At 44.8% G+C, this 19,312-nt stretch overlaps 1 protein-coding gene across 1 annotated transcript; it reads right to left on the bottom strand.

The window, feature by feature from the left end:
• Positions 1-3: 3 nt before the first annotated feature.
• On the bottom strand, positions 4-17,338 carry LOC115193471 (nuclear factor NF-kappa-B p100 subunit). The gene is made up of 31 exons (XM_029752157.1): positions 16,015-17,338; positions 15,658-15,765; positions 14,759-14,953; positions 14,378-14,524; positions 14,021-14,227; positions 13,061-13,298; positions 12,603-12,718; positions 12,310-12,484; positions 10,631-10,678; positions 7,526-7,568; positions 7,341-7,416; positions 6,956-6,996; positions 6,463-6,561; positions 5,933-6,087; positions 5,642-5,754; positions 5,283-5,441; positions 4,975-5,079; positions 4,793-4,875; positions 4,466-4,604; positions 4,208-4,324; positions 3,876-4,064; positions 3,621-3,762; positions 3,358-3,472; positions 2,932-3,139; positions 2,356-2,525; positions 2,135-2,237; positions 1,611-1,822; positions 1,385-1,466; positions 1,129-1,295; positions 876-987; positions 4-662 (listed from the first exon to the last, which is right to left on the bottom strand). The coding sequence occupies exons 1-31, from the start codon at positions 17,246-17,248 to the stop codon at positions 598-600; spliced, it is 5,163 nt and encodes a 1,720-aa protein (XP_029608017.1). The 5' UTR covers positions 17,249-17,338; the 3' UTR covers positions 4-597.
• Between the last annotated feature and the right edge of the window lie 1,974 nt (positions 17,339-19,312).

Genomic DNA, 19,312 nt, shown 5'->3' with positions numbered 1-19,312 from the left:
CTGTTGTGTCAGGAGAGAAATTCATTTAATTCAACAACGACAAGATATAGTTAACATTACATGACAAATACACTCGCAAACGTTTCACACCTGCAATATGGCTGTACAATTATTTGGTTAATGTTAAACCAAATTAATACACAGTATTAGTAAGACTGTCAGCCAATAAATGTGTGTGAATTGATTTCATAATTCCATTCAACAATTTGACATTGCATATTTGAGAAATTCTTATTTATACTTTGACTTTTTGGAAGGTGTCAATGGACCATTAAAAAGACTAGCCTATCTTTCACCATCAGAAATAATGTAAAGGAGATGAAGCCACTGTTATAATTATTATACATATTGAGACTGAGTTTTCCTTAGTTCGTTGCCTTCAGCTCTGTCTGCATAAGAATAATAACGTACAAGAACATTATCTGGATGCCCAACAATGTGAGTTGTCAACGTTGCAGTCATGGCAGAGAGAACTCTGCATTCATCAGCAAAGGTTCTGGAATGACATCCAATTCCCAATGGTTTCCCCATAGGGTGTGCTGGACTGAAACCTGCCACCCACCGAGCTGGTCCTACCCCCTCACCCTTCCTGGTGGCTCACTGGTTGGCCAAGGCTGGCTCATCCATTGGCTGACTCCCAAAGCCGCTGTCCACTGTCTGATCTGAATGAAAGAGTGAGGATGGTTTTTAGGTCTCATTTCATATATTAGGCATGAACAGAGTAAATAACATTTGAATTAGGATCAATTCTACTGTTTTTGGGAAGGAACCTCAGCGTAGAGTATGCCTTTGCAATGGCATAAGTACATGGTAGAGAGAGAGACTGATCATGTGTGTGCTGGATTGTTTGACTATTTTAGTGGTCGCTCTAGTACCTGTGTTCTGTTTGTCCTCTCTCAGCTCAGCCCGTCTCAGTAGTCGCACTCCTTCAGTCAGACCCAGAGACTGCAGAGCCTCCACCAGTCCTTCCACTGGACCGCCCCCCAACTACACAGAGAGAGATACTGTCAGCTCACTCGGGCACCATCAGCTTTATTCTCTTCAAGAGCAGTCATGCCATTCTAACAGTTTACTTACTTAATACTTACCCCCTTACTAGAGACACACACACACAGCCCCCCTGCTCACCTTGTAATTCTCCAGCAGTTTGTAGCAGGGAGAGGGACTCTCCTGGTACAGGTGTGCCAGGGAGAGCATGTTGAGTTTCTCTGCCAGCTGTCTCCAGGGCACATCGCCCAGACTGAGGAGCTCACACAGTTTATGGAGCGTCTCACTGTCTAGCTGCTCACTTTCTGCTGAGGGGAATGGGAACAGTGGTTAGATTACTGGATAGGTCTCGGGTAATGTTCCCGAGTCAAAAATGGTGGTATGACCGTTCTCTTACCGTCCGTGCTGTTCGGTTTAGGCTTTTTACTTGAGTGTTGGCTGGGCTTGGGTCTCTGTCTGGGGTCTAAAAGGTCTCTCACCTGTAGCAGGAGAAGATTTATGTAAGTTCAAAGGCTGGACTGAGGTTGCTGCCAATCTATCCACACCACAGACACTACAGCATGTTCTGTTTTGAATCACGTTTTCCACACAAATGTTGGGTTGATAAGACGAATCAATCTCACCTTTTGACATTTAGTAAGGTCAAAGGGTGTATGTCCTGTTGCTGGTCTCTTACGAGGGTTGACTTGTTCTTTCTCCAACGGTGGTGGGATGTTTGGTTGCTGTTGGATCTGTAACTCTCTGAAATCTCTTATTGGTCCATCCTCTTGCTCCTCATCTGAGGATGAGGAGCTGAAGAAGAGCGGCTCATCATTCTCCAGATTCTTATCGGCTCCTGAGGAGAGGAAAGTCGTTAATGTTCTATTCACTTAGTAGCCATTTAGCAGACACTTTTCCAAAGCAAAAAACATGGTGATCAAATTGAGGACCTTACAGTGAAATGCTTACTTACAAGCCCTTAACCAACAATGCAGTTAAGAAAAATGTGTTAAAGAGCAGCAGTAAAATAACAGCGAGGCTATATATGCACAATAAATGACTGCTCACACACTTGAATCTCGACTTGTAGCCCTTATGTAACTGACTGAGGTAAAAACTATGTACATATGTCATGCATTGGATGGTTGGTAGGGGTTATGCATCTCACCTGCAGCAATAAGCATGGAGCAGAGAGTGGGGGAGCCCTGACTGGCGGCCAGATGGAGAGGAGTGTTCCCTCCAAACGTACACATGTTTACATCTGCTTTCAGCTGTAGGACAGGAGAGAAGGAGACGCCACAGGTTAGATAAGAGAGAAATGGGGACGCCACAGAGTGAGTAAGAACAGTAGATGAGTAGCTTCGTTAAGGTGGGCGTCAAGTAAGGTACCTCTGTGATGAGAGTGCAGGCCACTTTCAAGAGGTTCTCTCTAACAGCCAGGTGGAGGGCGGAGCATCCACTCCCCCGCTCGGGGTCGTTGATCTTAGCCCCGCTCCCCACCAGCAGACGTAGACAGCGCTCTCCTCCCTTGCGAACAGCCAGGTGGAGAGGATGGAGACCTGATAGGGAATTGGAGAGATTAATACCGTCTACTACAGTAATAAGCACCTAGTGAGACTTAGGCCGGGATTCAATCCGATCACGCCTGTAGACAAGGCATCTTTTAAAAATGCATTGTTCCCGCGTTCTGCAGGGAGATCGCATTCACGGTAAACGCTTGCTGCATATGCCGGCTCAATCGGAAATGACCTTTAAATGTCAAGGCGTTATAACAGACTGGATTGAATACCCCATCCTTAAGTTAATTGAAGGAATACTGCTGAGTTTACTAAGACTAAGCAGCAACCACCATTGCTTAGTTGGTCATTCACATGGTCTAATTTTAAGTCTGTTTACTTATCATGCTCAAGTCTCATGGGCGGAATAAACTCCGATGACCCCCTTCTTTCCACCATCCCAACTCACCATGATAGTCAGCCATGTTGACCAGGTGGTTGTAACGTTCTCCTAGGTGCCCCAGCAGGACCCTGAGCGTGACGTCATCCCCGGCCAACGCTGCCAGGTGCAGGGGGGTCCGGCCGTCCCGGTCCAGCAGGGTGGGGTCAGCCCCGGCCCTCAGGAGAACATCCACCACCTTAACCTGCCTGGTGATCACCGCCAGATGGAGTGGAGTCTTGAGAGAGACGGCGGACACAGTCAGGAGGGAAGACAAGGGCACGTTGTGAATCTCTTCAACACTAAACAACCCCTAACTGTACTACTAGGTAGACCTAAAACGTATTCTAGTTTTCCCCCCAAAAAAGATGTCTGTGTGCGCTTTGTTTGTAAAGATTCTATAGTCCATCTTCTAAAGTTCAATCCAGCCCTGGTGTGTGGCAGAAGGGTCAATACCTGGCTGAGGTGGTTGAGCTTGTCGAGGATTTTGTGTTGCTGGATGGTGAGGACTGTATGTACCAGCTGCTGGATCACAGCTGACTGCTGGTGAATGATGGCCAGGTGCAAAGGCCTGTTGGGAGACAGAACACAAAAGTGAGCAAAGCAAACTCAATACAAAACACACTGCATGTACAGTATAATGTATAGAATGGAGGCGCACTCAACTCAGATCCTCAAAAACATGTACTGATGTGCTGTAGAGGCAGAGTCGGACTCACGTGTCTCCGTTTTCATCCTGGACCCCACATAGGTGTCTCTGCATTGCCAGAAGGACCCGGACGTCCCCAGTGGTGCAGTACTGTAGGAGAGCCCCGGCTGTCTGCTTGGTCATCCGAGTGGCCCTGCTCTGGAGAGTGGCAGCTGGAAACAACAGGATAGTCTTATTAGCATAACACAACTTATGACAATTTCTCCAACATGTAGCTAGCTAACTCTAGTTTTCCCTGCCCCAGCACTGCTATAATGTGGCTTACCAATCTGGAAGAGCTGCTGTTGTAGTGGTGAGGCTGTCTGTCCTGGCGTCTGTCCGGCCATCCCTCCTGCCTGCTGCTGGGTACCCTCAGCCTGGGCAGTGGTGCCTGACATCTGGGCTCCACCCCCAAAACAAGTGAATCCACCCCCCATCCACCCTGATCCATTCATCTGCTGGTTAAACTGGAATCCTGTGGATAGGAAAGAAATGATTTAGTGATGATGACATAGTTGTCACAAGGATTAACAGAGGAGGCCGGCGTTTCATCTGATAGCAGCGAGATGAAGGGCTGACAGAAAAGAGAGTTCAAGTATGTAGATCTAGGCTCCTCACCACCTCCTCCTGCTCCTCCGGCACCTCTCCCTGGCCCCCCAGCTCCTCCCAGAGGCCTTCTCCATGGGTCATTATAGGGGAGGGGCTTCTGCTTCTTACGCTGCACCTCCTCTTTATCTAAGTTACACATGGACAGAGACGAAGGGAGAGGGGAAGAGAGCGTTAAAAGGGTTTGATTCAATCCAATGGGACCTCCGGCTCTGGATTCCATCATTGTTCTCTCTCGCAGAAGGGATTGTGAGTATCAGACTAACTCACCTTGAATTTGAGGAACGTAGGTGAACTGCTTGGGGTCGCTGCAGTCTCCCACTTTCTTCCTTTTCAACTGGAGGAACACAGTGACTGAACGATCGATCTCTGTGCTGTGGTACGGGGGCGTCTTAAACACGATGGCATACTGCACAGGTGGGGCCCAAACAGTGACATCAATGAGAGGGGTATGAGTAAGATCATACATGGTGTGGTCAACCTTTGCCAAATGACATGCTTAGTATTCAAGAATACTTATTACAAGAATGCTTATTACTCACACAAAATCCCCTACCCCAGCACACACTCTCACTTCACACTGAGTAAAGACTCTACCTGCTTGTGGACATCAGTTGGAGAGAAGTCACCAAAGGCCTCCCAGCTTCCATCCTCCTCATAAAAGCGGATCTCAATATCATCTGAAAAGTAGAACAAAATATGATAAATGTGTGAAATTGTGTCAAATCGTTTCCAGACAAACTATTGTAAAATCAGTGCGGGCTGAACTGCCCCCTCACCTTTTTGGACTTTGTCACACAGTAGGAAGATCTCATCCCCTCCCAGCACAGACCCAGAGGTCTTATCCATGCGGGAGATTTTCAGGTTGGAGGCGTTGGGTGACTCTGTGTGGATAAATATAATCATGTGTTCACTACTGACAATAGTACATTTTTCAGCACTGACACAAGATATTCAACTAATCAAGCTCGTGTTGATTAGTTTATTCATTTAAAATCAGATATGATAGTACTGGTCTGAAACAAAAGCCTTTTAGGGCCTAGGGCCAGGATTGAAGAACACAGAGATAGAAATAGTTTCTACTCACTGCTGTCAAAGATGGGGTTGGAGACCACCGGCTTCAGGGCCCTAGAGAACCCTCCGTTACTGTCCTGGAGGTAGGCCGTGAACTTTAACCTCACTATGTTCAGGTCCATTATCCTGCCCAGCTCGTTGGCTTCTCTCAATATGGCTTGTTCCTCTGCGTCTGTGAGAGACAGACAGAGAGAGGGTGTCTTTGTAGCAGTTTTCACAAACACATTGATTTCTATGGACTAACATGTAAACCGTGCGTTGAGATTTGCACAAAGTTGTGGGTTGCACGTAGTATATCTCAAGTTAGGATTCCACCCTTAGAGTAGATTTCCTCATTTGAAAGGACAGTGAAGTAGGGTTTCAGGCTCTTACCAGTAAAATGGCAGTGCTGCCCCCTTTGCCTCCTCTTCTCGTCTCTCAGTCTCTTGAACAACACTTCCCCCACCCCTTTCTTTGTGACATGGAGGATGCCCAGGTTACTGAACCTACAGAGGAGAGAAATCGAATGAGAAACGGGTAGTTTCAGAGATGTTGACATTCACCAGTCAAGTTACGGCAGGTAGCCCAGTGGTTAAGAGCGTTGGGCTAGTAATCGAAAGGTCGCTGGTTCAAATCCGAGCCGGCAAAGGTGGAAAACTAGATCGACAACCAATCTGTACTCACTGTGCTGTGAGTTCATTGGGGCCCACATCCACACTGCATTTTCCACTTTCCGTGCAGCAGTGCCTCCCCACCAGACTGTGAGCGTGGACCTGGGGGGGGTCAGAGTGGGTCACCAGCTGCACCTCTACCCTGGCTATCCCCACATAGTTAGACACCTGGAGAGACACAGGCAGACAGAACAAAAGAGAGGGAGTTAGACAGACCATTATTGACTAAAGGTAACTATGTTCATGTCCTAGAAGGCTGGACTTCATCTCAATACACCATTACACAGATACACTAACAACGTGCAAAGCAAGTTGATTCAGTGGAGAAGCACAACTTTACAGTTAAATTACTGTAACAATTGTTTTTAATTGGGTCTCAAACAATAACGCGATGTCAATATATCGCGTATACCCATTCGAAAGCTTATTGGGCTCCATTGAGTTAAGACACATGATGAAAAGCAGGCATAGATGGTGAAGCTAAAAGACAGATAAACAGACAGCCAAGTATCCAACAGTGTGTACTACAGTACAGTAGCTGACCTTGACAGTGGGATAGGTTCTCCTGTTCCTCTCGCTGGAGGCCCCTGGGAGCCCACCGTGGGACGGACCCTCACACTCATAGCGGAATCTGAAGCCTCTCTGCAGACAGGCGAACAAGGAGGTCAAGAGAATTCCCCAACATCACTTACTGTAACAAAGAGTCACTTCCTAAATCCTGGACTTTCCAACCCACCGTCATATTCTAATCCCATAAAGCAAAGACAGGAGTAAGGGACAAGCCTGACATTGGTATCTCGATTTCTACATTCCATTCTAGTTCAAAGGGCACCTTCTTTGGGAGAGCAGGAGCTAGATGGTTGGTGTGAATCAACTGATTATGTGAATGTCATAGTTTCGCAATGAAAGGCGGGAAGAACTCTGTGAATTTGATAGTTTCGAAACTCGTGTTCAGTCTTATGTAATTACTTGATCAGAAACAGTAGAACAAGGGAAGACGTCATTCCACCGTTTAAGAGGAACTCTCTGAGCTCACCTGTTTGGGCTCCTCGAGTATTTGAATGTAGGGTCCATGAGCTGTAACATAGAAACACAGGGTCACTGTCACTGGAAGATGGAGGCTACAAATCAAGACTCACATCCAAGCCCTTCAAAAATCCAGGGGAGAGAATCCAAAGATAAAGATATATACAAGCAGCATATTTGCATTACATACAGTGTGCATGGTTCATTGTGTAAGATATCTTAATTACTATGCACTACATACAGTATGTGCAGTTTTGAAAGACATTTAAACATGTGTCAGTGAGATCCCTTCTACTTGAGTGTACATACCATATCATACCAAATAATATTACTACAGTACAACTTGAGTATGCTGTATCCATATGGTACAACGTGTACATAAGGTATAAACTCACCTGTCTCAGGTATGTAGGGCTCACTCTTGACCTCCACAGGTGGCATGAACTCATAGGTCGATAAGTTCATCATCAACTGGGGAGATTACATGATTACATTTTTAAATGCATATTATGCCATCATTTAAAAAATGTATTCTAACATAATATAATGGACATACTGACAAATCCAGCAAAAATATTACCTGATTTTCAATCATTTTCATGCTGTACTGAGCTTCATCCATTCTGAAACACAAGGGTGAAATACAAATTACCAAATGTAGTTTCTAGACAAAATGTCGACTCTTTTCTGATCGTAAATAACAAGTCTCCATACCTTTCAGTTCTGTAGAGATGTACACAGACAGGAAGTCGTTTACTTCAATACTACTCAATGTGAAAACGTCACTTGACTCACTGTAAGTCTCCTCTTATCATGATTAAAAAAAACTAAAATTCAAGTGAAGGAAATATGAGATGTAACAACAACAAAAAAATGGAGATAACGTTCAATCTCATACACTCACACTTTATAGTAAGTGAACAAGGAAGGGTGTTGCAGTGTTCTGTTCTTTTCTCTCTTCCCCCTCCCTCTTTTACTCACGCATATCACTTCCAGGAAGTGAGGAAGGAAAAAAACAGAGAGGAAATCCCCCAGAATACCAGCTCAGTGCTGCAACTGATTTCAGACTGACTCAGTACACCAGATACAAAAGCCTGGTGTTTTCTTTTTATAAGAGCCTTTATTTATTTCTTTCTCTATAATCTTTAAAATAACATCCAGCCTTCTTCCTCTCCATTTTGCATTCGAAAGGTTTTTTTTCGGCAGCTACTCTTCTAAGTTGACAGAGAAAAGTTTTCAAAAAAATCCAACTGAACTAAAGGAAAGGAGGATGCCTAGTCAGTTGTACAGCTGAATGCATTCAACTGAAATGTGTCTTCCGCAATAAGGCTATTTGAATAAAAGTTCTGACTTGATGTGAACTGAGGTTAGCCTAACCCCTCAAAGTGAGACTACAAAATGCCTGAACCTGTTTTTCTACTCTGAACAATAGGGAAAGCCCCTAACAACATAGGGTTGCCTCCTATTCTAGAATAATGTACCTACGCATCTCCTGTGCCCTCCATAACCAGATGAAAAACAGCCTCCTTTCTTTGTCTTGAGATGGGGGGGGGGGGGGGGGGGGCAGGTTCTAAGGTCATTGTCAGTGGCTTCTGCTCTGACTGGGCCATGTTCATGTGGTAGGTTTAAGAGTAAGTGGGGTTGGCCCAGGTGCTTTTTGTACAGACGAGCAGGATGCTTTTCCGAACGTGTTACATTGCCATGCAAACGGTCACGTCTCTGTGAGACTAAGTGTCATGACGCTGAATTGAAAGGAAGTCTGAGGTTTGAAGAATGTTAGCAGTGACATCTGTCATCTAAGCCAGGGGTGTCACAACACCAGTATCCGTGATACTAGGAATTAAGGAAGAAAACATAACAAAACATGAAGCGGACTTCATTTCTTGAGGAAATTGTCCTAATGTTGGAAAAAACAGCCTTATGTTGACACAGAGTCATATTTGTTAATTTTGCTGAAGTAGGTTGTAGCCCTTCACACTTGTGGAATACAGTGGCTGTACAGTAACATGCTATAAATGACGTCAGAGTTCAGGTTCTGTGCTTCACAGCGCTGTATGGGTTCTGACTGACAGACGTTCTGAACTTGAGCACTGAACGTGACAAGAAGTTGCCCCCATCCCTCCCACTAATTGTGATTTTTTTTGGGGGTCTGAGTGAGGGAAATGCTAGATTTTGAAAGAGGAGACATTGAGGATTATAATAAATAACGCTTTGATGTCATACAAGCCAAACGCCCGTCCAAATGTGTACCTCACATTTCCATATCATAAAGCTCATGTTATACATTGTCAACATTTAGGATCGCGTCATACCCCCGGGTTGTTCTGACCAAAATGTTTATCTGTTGTGAAGAAAATTCACCGTGGAACACACACAAGTCCTTTCTAGGTACCAAAATGACAATCTGTTTCTCTAAATTGCCCTGTGAAAGCCTAACACTGTAAAAGCATATTTTATAACTTAGCTAGTCATGTTGGCAATAGAATAAGCGTTCAAATGATGCCCACCTGGCCCAGATTGTGATTCATAATGGGCTGTTTTTGGATTTGCTAAACAACAACAGTACGTTAACTGTGTGATGGCGGGGATGCAGGGCTGTGTTCAAAACAACTACAAGTCTGCTTGCTGTAGTTCCTCAGGTGGGGGGGGTCCAACAATAAACACCTTACAGCCGAAGTCTCTTCATTGAGTCATAAAAGTGCATTGAAATGACTTAGGAACTGTTTACACTTTGGGGAGGTGTGGCTACTGGGAGACACCAGTTAGTCCTCTCACTGAAACCCTTGTCATTTTTTGGTCTGATGTTGCATCTACCCCACATTTTCCAGGAATATTCTTATCATATTACTGAACGTATCCAGTACTTTCAGATTTTGTTATCAACAAATGCGGCGAAAAGTACAGCAAACGTAATATGCATATAAAAAAATCAACAGTGTAAATGTTTGGATTCAGTCTTGTGTCAGGTGAACCGTTCTGTCCTCAACTTTGGTCTAATCTCCAAACTGTTCCCTTTCAACTGCTACCATGCTTGTGCTTTTCCTATTTATTCTGTAAGACACATTTCATTTAGCCCTATCCATATAGGCTAATTCCCACGCGTAAAGGGTAACTAAAGGACCATAGAGTGAAATCGGCTTTGTTTTCTTTTTTTGCAAAGGAAAATCTGGTATCGTAGTACTGCGCTACCGGTATTGTGACAACACTAAACCAAACTGAGGCCTTTGTTTTATAGATTGGATTCCGAGTGGCATAAGAGAACAATGTGTGGACATATCAGAACACTCGAGCATGTGTAATTGTGTATGAACAGATTCATATGGCAAAGACAACAACTAGATCAAGTTGGCAAACAGCACCACCTCCAGCAGCAGAATGAGCCTCCACCTTTCAGAACGATTCAATCTAGCACCATGAAAATAGCTGCCATTTTACTCAAGACTTCCTCTAGGGCTCGGCCACCTGAGCTATCAAAGCGTGCCAGCTAAAGAACAGCAGAACGAGCCCAAAACATGCACAACCATTTTCTGGTTCATTCCTTTAAAAACAGACCCTACTCTTGACCCTGATCCATAGTTCCAGTCTGTTCAAAATGACCTCAATCAACTGTAGAGGACAATCAACTGTCAAAGACTGTGGAGACCCCTCAGCAAAGCAGCACAACAATAACAGCAGCAGTACATACCTTAGTGCTTCAGACATGATGCCTGTCAGTGGATCATAGATGATGATACTTCAGGCTCACTGTCAGCTCCCTGCAATAGGAAAATGTTATCAGTCCACTGGGTATTTCTAATTCAGAGGGGTTGAGTTAAATGCGGAAGTCACATTTCAGTTGAACGCATTCAGTTGTACAATGGACTAGGTATCCCCCTTTTCCGTTCCCTTATTTCCTATGGGTTTAACAACACCATCCCACCGTTCGCCCCTCAAACCACCACTGTAGCGGCTCGCCACAGCGACTTTGTGTGTCCATATCCAAATAGCACAGCAGCAGACTAATACGGGAATTTCATGGCCCTTGTTGCTGAGATGGGGCGCAACCCACTTTTCACCATGAAACAATGTTGAACACATTAGAATGAATGTACAAACAGTCAGTAAACATAGACAATCAGTAACTATCTTGCATAATGAGAGCTTTATTGGTTGGTCCAATTTTTTACATAATCTTCTTGTTACATATTTATTAATGAAATAATTTAGTATGCCGATGCCTAGGCTACAGCTGTAGACCTATCATCACCTCACAGCCAGTCAACAATTTATGGCTGTGCATTCATTAAGCACAACAAGTATGCTTCGGCCATCATTTGTAAACAAATTCATACTACATATAGGGTGTTAAAGCATGTTCTTACGTCTGGCGCGGTCCCATTTCCATATAACTATCCTTTTAAAATCATATTTGTTTATGATTTTTTCTGGTGCATATATAGCCAAGGGTTTATGAGGGCATTAGGCCATTAAAGTTGTTTCATAACTTCAAACCATAATTTATAATGAAATGGACGCAACTTTCCAGCAAGATATAGGGTAGCTTGTCAAAGGAGTTTGAGTCACAGTGGCAACAGCTGTAATGGATTACCCTGCATAATCCTATGACAGGGAAGACTACAACACACATCACATACATGTTGACACACACAGGCAACCACTGTTCATAAAATCCCTTACCTTACAACTCCTCTGAACTTGATCCACCTCTAAGGAGAGAACTGGGCTGCACGACTGCTGCTGATCAAACCGAATATGAAATGTCAGGGCGTACCTCAAAAGTACAGAGCAGTGTTCACTTCACTGTCGGCTCAAATCCGGGATTTGTTCCATGTATTTCCCCATCTATTAAACTGTTGATTTTGTCATATTTAGCTATCTGTTATGATAGGCTGGCTCTCTTGCCTACTGTCTATCCAGCCAGCTGGAAAGCCCCAGAGTGCTGGGGGAATTCCGCAGACACGTGTCAAACTCGAGCTACCAATTGGTTGTGGGAAGTGCCCTTTCTACAAATTCCCGCCCTCATTTCAACAGCAATAAAATGATCTGGTCTGCAAAGTTGAGAGGTTCAAGCAAGGATGTAATGGATGTTTGTATATTTTAGTAATAAAATGTGATATGGACAAAAACAAAATGTATACGGTACTATACTGCAATATTTGTACACTGAAAATATATATTTTTATTTCAGAAAGCAAAATGATTAATATTCCAACAAATTCATACAAACATGACACCATTTTACATATCAACATAGTACTTTCAGGGAGGCCTAAACATACCTCAAAGATCTGTGATGACTGTGGTAGGGTAGTACAAATACATTCATGTGACATTTGGAGTTGATTCAAGTGAGTGGAGACATGTTATGATTTGGGGTCATGAAAATCCAGCAGTAGAAAGTCCTGGGCAGTGGGGACACTGTTCTCGTCACACAGGAAGTGGCTGCGGACGGTAAGGAGGAAGGTGCGTCTGGGAATGGACAGCAAGGAATAAATCCTCTCAGCCACTACCTGGACTAACCTCACATCTGAACCTGGAGCTGTGGGAGAAAGAGACACAATAAGGTTAATGAGCCAGTGTCAGAAACTGCAGATGGATGAGTGACAGAAAGATAAGAGGCATGGGTTTGAAGACGGTGGGAAAACACATCCTCTTACCGACCGTCTTGCTCAGCTTGTCAGGAGGAGTGTCGAGCAGGATCTTCTGCAGCAGGACAGGCGGCACCTGCACACACACCTGGCTTTCCCCATCCTTCACTGTCAGTATTACTGGCCTGGAGTGAAGTGGGAAAGTCACTTTACTAAACCAAAACACAAGCCAAACAGTCAGATGGTACTATCATAGTGTAAGCTAGAATTGGAGCTTGAAAGAGCCATTTGCGGTTGATATAATCACCTCTTTTAGAAAGTGAGAGCTATTCAGGCTGCTTGAGTTAATTACCGGCCAATTCCATTTCCATTTGGAATGAGTCTGTTTGGTACGTCAGAGAAATGGACACTTCCACTCAGATAATGCGAGTCAGTGAGTGAAGCATTATTAAGGTCTCTCTGTATACCTTAATGTAATGTAAATGCTCGTGATGTTGGTGAGATGCACAGTGGTGTGGTTGTAGGACCTGTAATAGCGTCGTACTCCAGTATGGGGGAGGCAGGGGTAGCAGGGACAGTAGATCCCGTTGTGATCTGTGTCCAGCTCGGCAGCGCAGAGCCCGCAGCCAGTGAACGTGATGTCACCTGACACCGTGTCCAGGATACTCTCCAGATGCGTGTCGCTGTCCATCCGCTGCAGTGCATTCTGGGAGGGGCTGCCTTGAAACTGGAACGCTGTGACGTGAACTCTCAGTTCCACATCACCTTAGAGGACGAAAAGCAACAAAATGATAAAAGTCAAATATAAGTAAAAAAAATAAAAATAAGAGAAACATTACATCTGCTTGAGGCTGATGCCACGCTTGCGCACACACACACACACACACACACACACACACACACACAGGTTGTTACACATGTAAATAGTGCCACACCTGCACAGAAACACACAGCTGGCCTTGCAGTGTTGAATATTGTTTTCCTGGATGTCCTTTGTTTAGCATTGCTGTCTTGTTGTTTTTGTCTTTAAAAAAAGTAAAACATTGCCGTTGGCACATCGTGGTTGTTTGAATTTAAAAAAACAATTATACAAAAATAAAAAGGCACCTATTGGTAGATGGGTATAAATAAAACAAATGCAGACATTGGAATTTATATATAAATAAAAATGGTCAGCAACTTCTCAATGGGTTGTGAAAACAACAATTTAGTGCTGATCCCGCTACTTTTCAATACAGAAATGCATTTACCAAACTCCTGTACTACATGACAGAACCACTATTTTTCAATTTCTCAAGTGTTGTAACATTTTTGTGGCTTGACCAACCAAAATCCAATTGTCTTTCCTGTGACCCTACAAATAAACAAAGTGATGTTCCTGGTCACAACCCAGTCTTATGTTGTGACCCAGCAGGAATTGCAATGGCCATGAGTCATGAGTAGGTCCCAACCCACTATTTGTCAAACAAACACTGGTAGCGGCTTACCAGTGTACTTCTGGGACAGGAGAGTGTGCAGGTCTATCTCCAAGCTGGTGCTGGTATGTTTGGCAGGGCCTGGCCTGTAGAACTCCAGCGCCCGCGTGTCGTCAGGGAAGAGAGGCTCACAGGAGCCCCAGGGGGTGGAGTGCAGCTCCAGCAGGCCTGTCATCATACTCTCTCTTACCAGGAGCAAACGGAAAACCCACACTGCATCTGCACAGGAGCAGGGGGCGGCAGCTCACTCATGCAGCAAGATCTAAATAGCTGGTTAGATTATGTAACGCATACAAGTAGAGTGATTGCTAGCACTTGACTAAATGTTTAGCAAAGTTAGTAACTCGTTCTTATTTGTTCTGACTTTACCTTTGTTCCTGTTGATACGCTGCAGCCAGGTCAAGGCAGCTCCCCAGAGCACCACTGCCCCCTGCTGTCCATCCCCCTGCTCTACAGTCAGCACAGCCTTCAGTACTCCTCCTACCCTGGATGTGCCCTCTGCCTCTGCTCGCCACCCTGGGTTACACACAGAGTCAGACACACAGGCTGCGGCTGTCAACACTCATGTATTGATCGATGTCCATACCATCCATATCATAGTCAAACAAAATGCATTGCAGACAAAAGGGATACATTCAGAAGTGTGTGCTTACCTGTCTGAGTGACAGCTGTGGCGATCTCGGTGCATGTGACAATGCTATGTTGTGTGTGTGTCTACATGATGTAATCTCCTAGTCTGAGGCGTATTACCTGTGATCATCTCAGTGTGTGTGATTCGGAGCAGCGCATGCACCAGTGTGTCAGGTCTCAGGGTCCTGAGACGGGCGTAGGCGACGGTGTTAGGATCCTGAGGGACGCGAGGAGGGAGGGACACCAGCAGGGGACGCTTCTCACGCAGGTAACCACACAGAGACCTCAGTGTCCGGCCATTCACATTCTGCGGGACTGCAGAACACAGAAACATTTGTCAAGCCCCTCTAGATGTAAAGCGGGCTTTTTAAGGACTCAACAGTCAGAGATGAACATGTGCAAGGGGCTTTCACAAACACTGGCATCATGTGACGATCAACACCCTCTGAAACAACAGTGTTCAATAAAAAACAAGGAATCAGGAAGCTATTCAAATGATCACACTATGCCAAGAGCAGAGAGCAAAAGTGAGTAAGTGAATCTACACCTTCAATCAAGACAACTGTGAGAGTGTGATTAGAAATTCTAGAACTTCTAGGGAGGGGTGATAAATGTGCCACAAGATAAATTGACAGGCACTTGCAAAATTCCCTGTCTAGTCACCAGATTACAATATATATATATATATAGTATATATATTTAACTAGGCAAGTCAGTTCAGAACAAATTCTTATTTACAATGACAGTGTTCAGGGGCAGAACGACAGGTTTTTACCTTGTCAGCTCAGGGATTCGATTCAGCAACCTTTCGGTTACTGGCCCAACGCTCAAGGCCTACAGGTGCCCAGGTTGGAATCTAAATAGTTGGCTGATTCTATTCCTCTACTTCCACAGTTTATTGTATCCATATGGCTTTGGCATGGCATTCGATTCATAGTAATGAATTTATAAATATGTCACCACAGTGGTTTACAAATGGCTTGGGAACGATGTGGTGTTTCCTGTCTAAACAGCCCCACCTAGAGGTGAGCTGCTGCCAGTGACCTGGCCCAGGTTGAGGAGCCTGCTGCTGTACGACGACTGCAGAACCGTCTCTCCTCTCCACTTGTCCTCATTCACCATCACACCTGTCATTATAACACAACAGGTACAGTAGCTGTTACTCCGGTATCATATATACAATTGATAGTCTATTGGTAGCAAGTACAAAATATAAGGAACAAATGCAAGGAACTTCCTTGCACCCTTGGTTGTTGTTACTGTAGTACATAACTGGGCAAAGGTGAGTACTTGCAACTGCAAGCGATAACAGCACTATCTTATCTATAAAGGATGTATAACAAAGTAATACAAGTAACTGGGTAGTTTATATCTACCAGTGATGAGCAGCACATCTCCAGAATACACAGTCAGGGCCCAGAATGCTGCCCTCCTCCACAGGACCACCTTCATCTCCATTTCTGATTGGTCAGTAACCACCACAGAGGCCAGGGGGATACAGGAGCCAGCAGACGCCCCGGACCTCACTCTGATCTCCTTCAGATGACACGGATGCACCACGGCCACTAAGATGGAGTAACGCACTCCCTGGGTGCCACATCTAGCCAGGGTGGTGTGAGCTTGGGAAGTAACACAACCCTTCCCTGTAGTCTGGTCTGGTGACCGATCAGTTCTGTCTACTGTGGGGGAGACTTTACTCCTTTTAGGGGCTGGGGGTGCAGATGAGGTATTTACAGGGGATCTAGGTGATGGGAGAGGGCTTTTGGAGACTACACGCACTTCTTTGTTCCCCATTGGGTTACCCTGAGAGCAGAGCACCCCATCAGCAGTGGCCTCCAGTATCACCCCTCCTTCCTCCTGCCTCTGGCTCAGCAGGGGCTCATAGAAGAGCTCCATGGAGCCCTGCTGGGTCCATCCTTGGCCCCGCTCTCTGTGGGACTGAGTGGAGGTGTCTGGGCTGTACAGCTCTGGGGAGATGGTGAAAGTGGATGGTGTGGATTTGGGTGGCGTTTGTTGATGTCTGGTTTTCACAGGGCTGGTTTCTGGTTGTCCCCCCAGCCTTCCTCTCAGGAGCAGGGCCTGGCTGACTGTCCATGCACTGAGGTACTCCGTCTCCACAGACACAGAAGGGGCTGGATCTGACTGAATGCCTGCTCTCTCAGGGGCAGACTCAGACCCTGGGTCAGGCTGCCCGGCAGGGAAGCAGCTGTCCAGATACTCCTTCACTGATTCAGAACACAGGTCCTCATCATTACCGACTGCTTGCTCATTCTGAGGAGTTGAGCTCGCCAAAGGGGCCAGGCCAGCCTGGGTTGTCTCTTTACAGCCTGGTTCTCTCTGTAAGGGAAATCCGGTTTGGGTCTCAGGACCTTGGAGACGGGTACCGTGCTTGCTGGTACTGGGCAGCTCTCCAGGCTCCGGTGAGGCGTCAACCTCACCTCGACCGTCACTTCCATGGATCCCACCCTCATCCTCCCTGGCCCTCAGTCTGCCCCCCTGCCAGCAGAGCTTCATGGTCCTCCACTGACCAGACTTTCCCTCATCAACATCAAACACAGGTGTGAGGGGAGGGGCACCCATGAACACATGAATCTTTGGCTTGTCGGTCATGCTGCTGTTTTCACTTAAAGCCACATGTCAGAATCTCTTGGGTTCCATAGACACTGTGATGTAATCCGTTCCTCGGAACAGAAAATACTCCTGCGAAGAAAACAGAATCTACGATATAACATATGCATGTTGATAATGATTACTTCATCCCTTTGATGCAGAAAGCATAATGGTGATTTGAACAACATGGTAGAACCCCCCCCTCCAAACCCCCCCTCCACATTCAGTACAGGGATTTTAGTGCAGCAGAGGTATACAGCTCCACAGCTGGCAACAATAACAGAGGTCATTTGTCAGAGACTCTGTTAAGTGCACATGTTCCTGGTATGTGATGTTTCTTTGGAAAAGCCAAAAAAGGCAGTGTGTTTGAGTAACTCCCTAGAACTCACTAACCAGACGATGGGTGTTGTGAGCACGCGGGCCAATGATCCACCAGAACTGTCCGCTTTGAAACCATATCAAGATTGATCGCAGCCCTCGAACTACAGAACGGTGTGGTGAGAGACAGGAAAAGAAGGGAGTGAGGAGAGGGTGTAAGGCCTTCTGATTGTCAATGTTGTGAGTGAGCTTAAACCACAGACGCTGCCCAGAGTTGGTGCAGCTGTAGAACTTTTTTGAGGCTCTGTTAGCATAGTTGTGGTTGATCATTGCTAGATTTCTTATTTAAGAAAGCATGGTGGACTGAACTGGACTGTGTGTGTGTGTCTGTCCAGTACAGGGGGTGATTTTATCTGTTTACTCAGGGTAGAGTCCACAGCAAGGGTTCAGTGTTGTGGTAGTAAGGAATTACAAATTGAAACAGCTACAACCTGTTTGATATCAGGTTGCATTAGCCAGTGCTGTGCCTTTTAGGACATTTGTAAGCAAACCCTTTGACACACTGCCCAGTAAGCAAAATGAAGTGGAAAGACCTCTTTTAGACGTCTTTTCCAGACGTCGACGTCACGTGCATTTCAGGTGCTGAATGAAAGGTTAGAAGACATTCTATTTCCAGATGTCGAAAATACGTCTTATACGGACATTGAAAAGATGTCTTATACGGATGTCAAAAATATGTATATTCCGGACATTGAAATCAGGTGCATTTTTGGTGCTGAATGAAAAAGTACAAATACTAATTTTCCGGACGTTGAACATACGTCTGTCTGCCCGTCTTTCCCAGACTATGAAAAGTTCTCATTTACAGACATTGAAAATACGTATTTTTCTGTCATTGATTCTATGGCCAAATTTCAACTGCTACACATTCTCAAATAAATGAGCATTATATCACAATAATAATTTCACACCTCTTAATAGGAGAATTGCACAAAATGTAGTATTACACCCCTGTACTGTATCACATGCACTTATGTTAACTTTTTCAAAAGCTTTAAAACTGGCAGCAATGATATTCAAAGTTGTCCAACATACAGAATAAAGGTTATATATATATATTTTTGCTATTAATGTGATAGGTTGTTGTTAATCTACCTTAGTTGAATGCACTGAAGTCAGTCCTATAAGTCACACTAGATAAGAGCGTCTGCTGAATGACAAAAATGTACATATAAAAACAAACACTTGCAAAGCATGCTGGGTATTATTCTAAGGAGCTCCGTCCCCAAACATGTAAACATTTGGTCGGTGCGGACCAGATCCAAAACTGAACCAAAACATTGATGTCTAGGCTATTTTTCACAAGTTCGAATATCATAGTACAGTAGAGCACAGTAAAAACAGAGTAGAGTATAGTACAGTTCTATATGGTACAGGACAGTAGAGTACAGTACGGTACAGTAGTTTAATTCATTAGAGTAGACTACAATACAGTACACTTTACTCTAGTGTGCTCTATTGTACTGTACATTTCCTTACTGTACTGTGCACTACAAGGATGGGCAACTGGAGGCCCCCTTTTGTAGGCCCGCGGTTCAATTTCCCCAAAAACTTTTTTAGGAACTTACTGTTGAAAGTTAGAATAATAGAATACACAAGGTGCAATTTTGAAATTTGGTTGTGCATCAGCACTTTTTCTCGTTATGTCAAATTAGCCCATGTCAGATATAATGTTTTAGATTGGTA

This window comes from Salmo trutta, chromosome 5, assembly GCF_901001165.1.
Source record: "Salmo trutta chromosome 5, fSalTru1.1, whole genome shotgun sequence".
NCBI classification, from domain to species: domain Eukaryota; kingdom Metazoa; phylum Chordata; class Actinopteri; order Salmoniformes; family Salmonidae; genus Salmo; species Salmo trutta.
The sequence above is the reverse complement of the archived record's forward strand: the minus strand, read 5'-3'. Positions and strand labels throughout refer to the sequence as shown.